This window comes from Euphorbia lathyris, chromosome 5, assembly GCF_963576675.1.
Source record: "Euphorbia lathyris chromosome 5, ddEupLath1.1, whole genome shotgun sequence".
Taxonomy (NCBI): Eukaryota; Viridiplantae; Streptophyta; class Magnoliopsida; order Malpighiales; family Euphorbiaceae; genus Euphorbia; species Euphorbia lathyris.
Genome location: NC_088914.1, coordinates 76960189 through 76969964, shown reverse-complemented (window position 1 = coordinate 76969964; position 9776 = coordinate 76960189). Strand labels below are relative to the sequence as shown.

General features: G+C 40.2%; 2 protein-coding genes across 2 annotated transcripts; one reads left to right on the top strand and one right to left on the bottom strand.

Annotated features, from left to right (window-relative positions):
- The first annotated feature begins 4033 nt into the window (after window positions 1-4033).
- LOC136229884 (uncharacterized) lies at window positions 4034-4820 on the top strand. Its single transcript, XM_066018756.1, has 3 exons — window positions 4034-4191; window positions 4282-4692; window positions 4797-4820. The coding sequence occupies exons 1-3, from the start codon at window positions 4126-4128 to the stop codon at window positions 4818-4820; spliced, it is 501 nt and encodes a 166-aa protein (XP_065874828.1). The 5' UTR covers window positions 4034-4125.
- Window positions 4821-5119: 299 nt separating this feature from the next.
- On the bottom strand, window positions 5120-8476 carry LOC136230251 (PKS-NRPS hybrid synthetase cheA-like). The gene is made up of 4 exons (XM_066019260.1): window positions 8369-8476; window positions 6627-7975; window positions 5908-6536; window positions 5120-5824 (listed from the first exon to the last, which is right to left on the bottom strand). The coding sequence occupies exons 1-4, from the start codon at window positions 8408-8410 to the stop codon at window positions 5196-5198; spliced, it is 2649 nt and encodes an 882-aa protein (XP_065875332.1). The 5' UTR covers window positions 8411-8476; the 3' UTR covers window positions 5120-5195.
- Between the last annotated feature and the right edge of the window lie 1300 nt (window positions 8477-9776).

The following is a 9776-nucleotide window of genomic DNA, read 5'->3' as shown; positions in this document are numbered from 1 at the left end:
GATTAGACTAACTGTTTGGTAAAACTTATCTAATTGCTAATAAGGATTTGTGTAAAATGACAAATAGGATATTGGTCTTTTATACCTAATATTTTCTTCTTTAATAATTTATATTTAAATGGTGAGTTGCTAATTGATAAATTTAGTAAAATGAAAACTGTAAAATAAGTTGATACAGAATATTCAAATTAAATCTTACAAGAATATTTGAAAATCTCATTTTCTATAAAACTCAATTCAGTTGCTTTCTCAAATTTTCAAACAAAAATAATATTTAATAAACAACTAAGGATAGTAATATTTAAGAAGAAGGAGGAATGAAAATCAAAAATTAAAAAGGATGGAGAAAATGATATTTTTTATTTTTATTTTTGATTTTAGGGTTTATTTGTGATAATTACTATGATCTCTTGGAACATTTATGTGGAGCAAAAATCCAAAAATAGCTAAAGAACCCCAAAGTTTGAGATAAATTATAAAAGAAGCTTCATTTCTCCTTTCAGCCAGTCCTAACATGCCAAGTCAGCACCAATGTGAGTCATATGACATGTATATTAATACCAAATATGTTTTCAAGCAAAGAATTCGGTGTAGCTACAACAAGCATGGGTTTTGAGTAGGGATGATAATGGGTACTGTACTTATAGGTATCCGGTACTATCCGATCCTAATTGGATTATTTGTACCATATATGTTAGGGTAATGGGACGAGTATGGGATACCCCCTAGGATACCCGATACTCGTTACCCGTCATAACTCTTATATATATTAAAAATATTATTATTTTTGAGATGTAAGATGAGAGATTTAAATCTCGATCTTTTGTTTTTCAACCATTGAGTGATACCACTAAGTTACTTTATTCTTATTAATTAAGGTTCAGTTTGTTCAATTTTTAGATGAATGATTTATTAAATTTATACTTTGTTAAATTTGTAATATTTGTTGTTTTATTTATTGATTCTTAATGGGTAAGAGTACCCGCGAATTGTATGGGACGCGTATGAGATGCAAAAGTTATACCTGTTAGGGTAATGAGACGGGTACGGATAATTAAAAAATAAAAGTATAAGGGTTTGGCATTAGCACTATCCGCGGGTACTCTACCTGTTGTCATCCCTAGTTTTGAGTATTTTCAAGGGATTTTTTCTCTAAATTATGTTTGTTTGTTTGTTTTTTTGGAAAATTCCTTAAATGAAGTCGGATCAAAAATTGTTTCACACAAAAATTAGTGTTTTAAACACCAATTTGACACTGGTATTAAATGTTACTCCATCTATTTTATAATATAAGTCCTTTTTGTTATTTTTACTAGGATTAAGGAACAATTAATTTATTTTGAATTTAAAATAATTTGATAAAATTTAAAATTATTTAATGTATAAACTTAAATTGCTCTAAATAATAAATTTAATATATTTTTTTAAATTTTAGAACACTTTTATAATCCTAACCTTAATATTGAAAGTATGAAAATCACAAATAAATGGAATCTAGATTATGATTAAAAGTGATAAATATTATGGAATGGAGTGAATAAATCTAATTACATGTTAGATCAAATCAAGGAATGAGCTAGAAAGGGAGAGTTGGCCATCATCCGAGCATTGAATCTCTTACAAACTAATGGATGTAAACAAATAGCACGACCTTCCACTAAAATGGGTTGGAATTTCTGGATGCTAAATCTATGCAGAATTGGCGTTCTATTCAATCGAATGTCCCTGCATAACTTCCTAAAGTATTTCCCATACAATTGCCTCGCCGAAAAACACATGTAACTTTTTAATATAATATTTAAATTTTTTATACTCTCCCACTCCCAACGTTTAGGTCTTGCTCCGCCATTTAATCAGATGTTAGATTTAACATTTGTACTAAATCTAATAACTAAATCAGCTAGTTTTTGTTGAAATCGGTAATTTAAACATGTACATTCATTTACACTATTAAAAATAGTTTAACAGTAGTTTTTTTTTTTTTTAATTAAACATTATGCAAAAATGTATCCTCAAATATAAAGTTCATTCTGACGGAAAAGTAATCCAAATTAAGGTCAGATTTCCAGAAATCTCTTTAAAAAGTTTACATGGTTCATAAAGTGGGCGACTATATACCGCACTAAAATTCCGGTTCACCGCCCTGTATTGACCTTTTTGCCCTTCTCATTATTTCAAACATAAGTTTTGAAATTCCAAATCCTCTCAACATCTTTTCCATTCTAAAAAAAACCGACCAAAAACGAGATGGCACGAAGAGGAGGCATCGGCAAAGGATACATGGGTATTACGGTAAGTATTTCCATAAAAAAAATTATCAAAATCGTGAGTAATCGGGCCGAAATTCGGGATTAAAATCCCAGAATTTCGCCTAGGCGGGCGCCGGAATCCATCTCCGCCTACGGTGGAACGCATGAACTATGCGTTCCACCATAGGTGGAGATGCATAGTGTCGAGCGATCCACCTTAGGGTGGATCGCACGGCGCACGCGCTCCATCGTAAGGCGGAGCGCGCAGCGCATGCGATCCACCTTAGGGTGGATCGCTCGACGTACGCGTTCCACTTAAGGTGGAACGCGTACAACGCATGCGCTCCACCTTATGGTGGGGCGCATGCGCCACCCGTTTGGCCTAAGGGCCAAACATTTGCGGCGCACTGGTCGGCCCTAAGGCCGACTGGTGCGCCGCACCCGTTTGGCCCTTAGGGCAGGTGGTGTAAACCACCCGCCCAGGCCAAAAAGGGGCAAATTTTGAATTTTTTTTGAAAACAAATTGCACGGACAGGGCGTAGGCAAACCCGAACGTATAGAAAAAAAAATTATGTTAAATTGAATATACCTTATAAATAAATAATATTACAGGATAAGGAGGGAGCTGACCCTAGACGCACGTCTTCACGTCCTGTTACTGCATCTGCTCGGCGGGACCGGGAGGAGCAGCAGCGGTTTATGGCGGACGCCCGGAGGGCACATGCTGCACAGGCGGAGCGTGCTGAGGGACGGGATGAGACGGCTGGTATAGACATGGATGGGGATGCTTCTATGCATCGTCCTAGTGTTGATACTATCCCCATAGATCATGGCGTTGTGACGAGGGGTCGAGACGGACGATTTTCTTCTACCGCAGCATCTTCTTCTGGTAAGAGAAATTAAAAAATGTGTTTATTTGTATTTGTGTTAATCGTGATTATTGAAAAATATACTAAAAAATTAATGTCTACCGTTTGCTGTAATTTCAGGTAGCAGCAAGCGATCGAGGAGTGTAGAGGATGACTGGGTTGTGATGGACCCCGTCCCCGGGGGTCCATTTGATGGTGCTGTGATCCCGAGCTTTTTGGGACATATTGCATGTGCTATATGGGCCGGTCAGGACAGGAGCGTCCTTAGGTGTCATACCAGATTAGGGTATTGCACGAAGCTGAGATTATGGTACAGTGGTTCTTCCCGGACGATTCAGTCGCGTATCGAGTCATCTGGCTTGTTCCATTTACCTGGTATTATGCACAGTCACATAGATGCTGCACTGATCACAGCATTTGTTGAGCGGTGGCAGCCAGACACGTCATCATTTCACATGCCATTTGGCGAGATGACCATTTTGATGCATGATGTGTGGGAGATATTGTGCATCCCCATAGATGGTGCCATGGTGACTGCTGATGCGACTGTTGATGAGCTTAAGGAGTGCGTGATGGATTTGTTTGGGGCGACTCGGGTTGAGTTAGATGCCCGTCATTATGCTTCTGGTGGTATACGAGCCGCTTCCGTCATGGAGCGCTGTGGAGGTGATCGGATTCCTGAGACCCAAGCTATAGCTTGGACGTGGCTGATGCTCGGTTCCACCTTGTTCGTAGACAAGAGTGGTGACCGCATCCGACCTTCTTGTCTGTTAGAGGTGCAGGACTCGACGGCTGGAGCCGTTGGACTTTCTTGGGGATCAGCTGCACTAGCATATCTATACCGTCATCTTGGTATTGCTACCAGAGGAGATTGCGGGCAGATGACGGGTTGTATGACATTGCTCTAGTCCTGGATTTACGAGTATTTTCCTTGCTTCAGGCCACATCGAGAGGCAGTTACAGTTGACCCGGATCTTCCTAGGGCTTCGTTGTGGCCATCTATATCGATGGAGAAGAGCGATGAGCGGTTGAGAGCATTTCGTGCCCGGCTTGATGTGTTGACAGCAGATGAGGTATACTTGCTTTATAATTATAAATACTATTCAATTAAAACAAATTTGTGTATTACTTGTATGTGTTAATGTAATTTTATACATCTGTAGGTCATGTGGATGCCGTATGGCCCTGATGCCATTACTGAGACCCCGAGGACTCTATATTCTGGATGGATACGGTATCGGGATGTGATCGAGCCGTACATGCCGAGGCGATGCCTTCGACAGCTTGGACATGTGCAGACCATTCCTAGACCGATATTGCAGCCTTCTAAGGCTGTTCGCCCGTGGACCAGTTTGAAGTATCGTGTAGAGGTGCCAGCTGTGATGGTGCAGGGTATTTGGGACTCTTTTCCCCAGTCGTCCGTCCTTATACTGTCTGTATTCACTCCAGCACATACTCCATCAGATTGTGAGGATCAGTACATGCATTGGTACACCCGTCACTCACACCCTCGTCTACTTCCGGAGATTGTTGCACCCGGACCGGCTGTTTATACTCGCTCGAACAGTGAGATTGTAAGTTATTTTTGGTTTTCTTGACTGGTCTAGTAATGTGAAATGATATTTACTGAAATGTGAAATGATATTAACCTTGTTTTTTGTTCCTTACTTTTTTACAGTGGGTTAGTCGATTATCTGGCTAGGGTGAAACTGTGCTGGATCACATGAGTCATCTGGACGAGGATGCTGCGATTGTATATAGGCAGTCGTTAGAGGAGATTATGGATGCTTGGCATTTGGCCAAGTGAGTTATGACTGTATTTTGTAGTATTTTAGTACTATTTTGACAGAATTTGGTGGATAACTGAAGTAGCAAAATTCATCAATATTCACCTGGAACATTACAGAACCACACAAAATTCATCACAATTCACCTGTAACATTACAGAACCACACAAAATCAATATTCACCTGTAACATTACAGAACCACACAAAATTCATCACAATTCACCTGTAACATTACAGAACCACACATAATTCATCAGAATTCACCTGTAACATTATAGAATATCAACCACTAATATCCCCTAAGTTGGGCCAATCTGGTCCACTGTGTCACCCTATCCTGATAGAAGCGCTCCCATCCTACAACGCTTTGGCCTCGGTGCACAAACCACCAGTGTACTATAGGGGGCACCGGAAAGTTAGGCGATAAATTTAAACGTATGTAGTGCTGGCAGTGATTCCCTAAATGAGCTATACAAATCTCACGTGATGGTCTTGTAGCAGTCGATGCGGCATACAATGGTAAGATAGTACCACACAACGCTAATGTGTCCCCACCTGAGAAGCCAAATAACATGATAGCAGAATTGTACATGGTAGCAACCGGCCACAAGTCATCCCAAACGATCATCCAATAATCCGGCGTACAACCTGCACCGTCCCAACTTACTCTACGAAGAGCTGCATCAACAGTATCAACAAACACTCTTTGATACAAACAACGGTTAGCAATTACTTCATTTCGAATGTGATGCCTAACTGTCTGCCACGCTTCTTCGTCACCAAAAATGTAAGTTGCTACCGTACGGAAACCACAATTTCCATCACCTACAACGTCGTAGTATGATTCGACGTATGGTTTAATTATGCCAACTATTTTATCGGAATGTACGAATTCAGAACCATGATACGTTTTTCCATCTGCATTCATGTATATTAGTGTAAAACAACTCTATATTGCAAAACAGTTATAAAAAAAGTTAGGTTTATCAGATATAATTTACCTGATGAGGCAGCATTATGTACCGAGGATGACGAGCTAATTCTGCCACTTCTACCACGACTCCTAGATGAACTAGTAGAACGAGCCCGTCCACGACGAGTTTCATTATATTCCCAAGAACTCGGCATACGTTTTGTGGATTTGCTCACCTTAGGTCGCCCCCGCACGTTAATTTTGACATCGGGTTCGGTGTACTGAGCTTGATCAGGGTGTAGTTGATCATGGATAAACATTGAAATATTACGCATTACGGATGGGTCGGCTTTAGAGACTTGGTCCACTAAGGACTTAAAATATCGCTGCTCCTCGTTCAGATCATTACGCCCGTCATTTTCATCAGTGTGACCATGATTGATTAAAAGTGTTCTCCAAAACACGTGAACACTCTCAGAACTGATCATTTGTTCCAGATCACAAGCTCGTTTCAGTTCACATGCACATGGTATCTTATGCGATGTTCTCAATACACAACCGCAACGCACGTACACTTCATGGCTCAACCCTCTCATACGCTCTAACTCTTGATTCAACAACTGCAGACAATAATGAGAGACTTTGAATACAAGTTGGCTTAATGGGCGTCCGGTGAAAGTGACTGATTGACGAAGCCGCGACTGTTCAAGCATGTACCTGATACGAAGACAAAATTATTATTAGTTAGTGAAATGATACAACCCTAAATGCAAATTCCAAAATCGCAGTAGAAGAAATTGCAAATACCTTATATTGGTTGCTTGTGATTCAATCTGCTTGTGAACCTTCTGCCATACCGTGTCAAGGGACCCAGTTGCCGTATTGAGCCATTGCTTTAGACTAGCATGTTCGCTCTCCACTCGACAAGTAGTTGTGTTACCAAAATGTAGGAACTCCTTTGTCCAAGCAACAACAAACTTCTCCTTATGCACCAACCACGTCTCCTCAACATACGAGATAACTCCTTTGAACCTGCTCATCTTTTCCTTCATCATCATAAGATTGGTCTCGTACTCCTCAATGGTTAATGATTCTAATATTGTTCTCCATTTGCCATTCTTGAATTTAGAGGCAAGGCCTTTATCTCCAATGATTCTATACACACGATCTTCCACATCCTTATTAATATGCCAAGTGCATAGCAAGTGCGCTGCTTGTGGAAAAACTTCTTGTATCGGCTTTAATAACCCAAGCTCCCTGTCACTAACAACAACGGTCGGGTTAAGATCATCCCCAAGCAAAATCTTCAGCCTTTGCAAAATCCAACGATAGCTCCCTTCGGTCTCGTCTTTAACAATAGCATACGCTATCTTGAAGTTATTATTGCATGGCGTCATCCCAACAATCTCAACAAACGGCATTTTGTACTTGTTTGTTTTGTACGTTGAATCAATGCCGATGTACCAGTGGTAAGTCCTGAACATATCAACTGACTCTGGATGTGCCATGAACACATGCGTTATCACACCTGAATCAGCCTGTGTGTAATTGACATATTTGTTCTCCACAGCAATATGGTAGAATTGACTAGCCAGGTCTCTACCTTCAAACGCGTCCCTCCTCATTTTGTCCCTGTAATTATATATGTGTTTAATTACTGAGTTGTCCTCTGGGTGTTTTTCTTTAACTGCTGCTAAAATAGCACAAGGCTTTGCTTGAGCTGAAGACATATCACGCACAATTTGTTTAGATGCGATACTGAGTCCGCTCATTTGCCGACTTCCCTCTGGATACATACGCATTGTATGGTTATGCATTCCAGTTAACCCAGCCTTAGCCTTTATCCCCCATCCCGAAAGGTCTGCATGTTGATAGGCTTTAATCTGAAATTTACATCGGCACGCTTTAGTTTTACTTTTCCTAATTGCAGGATCTTCATCATTTTTCACAACACCTCTATATCGTTCACCCCGTGAACAGCGCAACAACTTCTGTTTACCCCCATTTTTGTGCGAAGATATTACAAGCTCAAACCCATTCTGAATAGCTATCTTTTTTGCCCAATCAATAGCATCCTGACTGGAGGGGAAAACGGTATCCGTTATAAAACGCGAACTATAATCAATGTTATCGGGGTTCCAATCTTCTATCGGTACCTGAATATACGAAAAATTTACATTAAAATTACAAAAAAAAATACTTCGGGCCTATTTCTCCCGTTCGAAATTAGTTCGAGGCAATTTCTGTCCACTTTTGCCTGAACGGATAGGCTACCCGTTCCACCATAGGTGGAAACGGGCAGCGCGTACTGCCCGTTCCAAAGGTGGAACGGGTGGCGCGTACCACCCGTTCCATGGGTGGAGCGGGTGGCGATTACCACCCGTTCCATGGGTGGAGCGGGTGGCGATTACCACCCGTTCCTTAGGCCGATCGGGTAGTTCATCCGATCGGTCTAAGGAACGGGTGGTAATCGCCACCCGCCCAGGCAAAATTCGAATAAAAAAAAATAAAAAAATGATTAATAACGTTTTTAATTCTCGTAATATTACCTCGTGTTCGAACTCATTGTCTTCGGGAATGTTTTGATCCATTTTTTTCAAATCCGGGATTTGTGCTCGGGAGAGAAAACTAGAGAGAGTTTTTAAGGTTTTAGGGGGAAAAAAGTGGCAAGGGTAAAATGCCAGTGCGGTGAAACGGAAATTAAGGGCGATATTTAGCAATACCCTTCATAAAACGCAAAGTTATACTCTAGGTGTTGCTTATTTAAAATTTAAATAAAAAGAAAACATAGATTCGTTTTATTTATTTATTATTAACATTATTGAAACTGTAGATTGATTAGATTTTAGATAGAAATGGAGAAAAATTTGTCACAAAATTATTAAGTGGGTCCAAATATGCCCGACCAGACGCGGGTTTTCAGATAACCCGCCGAATTCGCCGTTGTCCTATCCGCAGCCCACAGGGCTAGAACAGTAAATTTACATAATCCACAAACCGTTACCATTACATCCCATCATGCTACTCCCCGTAACAGCCATTAGATCTCACGGTTCTTCATAAAAGACTACAAAAAAACCCATCAGAGAGTCAGTACCAAATATCTTAATCGTAGTACCGGTTGCAGCAGATTATTTCCTACAGTCCCCTACCCTGAGCCATAGAAAAAAAGGGTGAGATTGCAGAGCAGAACACGCTTTTAATTGCATTGATTAAACACAGCTGTAAACCAATCAATTCTCACCTTCCACATGTGACATCTTTGCCCCTACCTTTCTTTCCTTTTCTTCCCCTTTCTCCTCACTCAAATCAGAGTTCACATTTTGCTCCTCTAATGGCAGTCTCGAAAAGCTCGGTGTTCCTTTTCACAGCTATATTCGCTCTCGTTATCACAAGAATCCACGGCCAGGTGGAAGAAGCAGGGATTAATATAATGTCGGACGCACTTCAATGGCCGATGGCAATGTCAATGTATGCAGATCTAGAAGAGAATGAAAATGGATTGATCGAATTAGATGGAGATAGCAAGGAATTAGATGATGATGAAGATGAAATTGAAGGAATCGGGAGTCGTAGATCTTTGTTTTGGAGAAGAGTTCATTATTATATATCTTATGGAGCATTAGCTGCTAATCGGATTCCTTGTCCTCCTCGCTCTGGAAGATCGTATTATACTCATAATTGCTTCAAATCTAGAGCTCCTGCTAATCCTTATACCAGAGGATGTTCAAGGATCACTCGTTGCAGGAGATGAGTATATTATTTTCCGATTTTTACTTTAATTCTGCTTTAGTTTTGTGAGTTTTTGTTGTTTAATGGTTAATGAGGATCTGTAATCATGTTTATCTGATTAATTATTCCACTTATTATGGCTAAATTGAATTGTTGTTTGTGGCGTAATTTAATTTGTGGTTTGTCCTTTGGCTTGTTGTTGGTATTGTAGACATGGCGAGTAGT

Excerpts from the sequence above, each read along its gene's own strand:
- LOC136230251 (XM_066019260.1), bottom strand. The coding sequence starts at position 8,410 with ATGGATCAAAACATTCCCGAAGACAATGAGTTCGAACACGAG. Across the intron at positions 6,537-6,626 it reads TCACAAGCAACCAATATAAG|GTACATGCTTGAACAGTCGC; the intron begins GTATTTGCAATT and ends TCTTCGTATCAG. Across the intron at positions 5,825-5,907 it reads ACATAATGCTGCCTCATCAG|ATGGAAAAACGTATCATGGT; the intron begins GTAAATTATATC and ends ACATGAATGCAG.
- LOC136229884 (XM_066018756.1), top strand. The coding sequence starts at position 4,126 with ATGGAGAAGAGCGATGAGCGGTTGAGAGCATTTCGTGCCCGGCTTGAT. Across the intron at positions 4,192-4,281 it reads ATGTGTTGACAGCAGATGAG|GTCATGTGGATGCCGTATGG; the intron begins GTATACTTGCTT and ends ATACATCTGTAG. Across the intron at positions 4,693-4,796 it reads CTCGCTCGAACAGTGAGATT|TGGGTTAGTCGATTATCTGG; the intron begins GTAAGTTATTTT and ends ACTTTTTTACAG.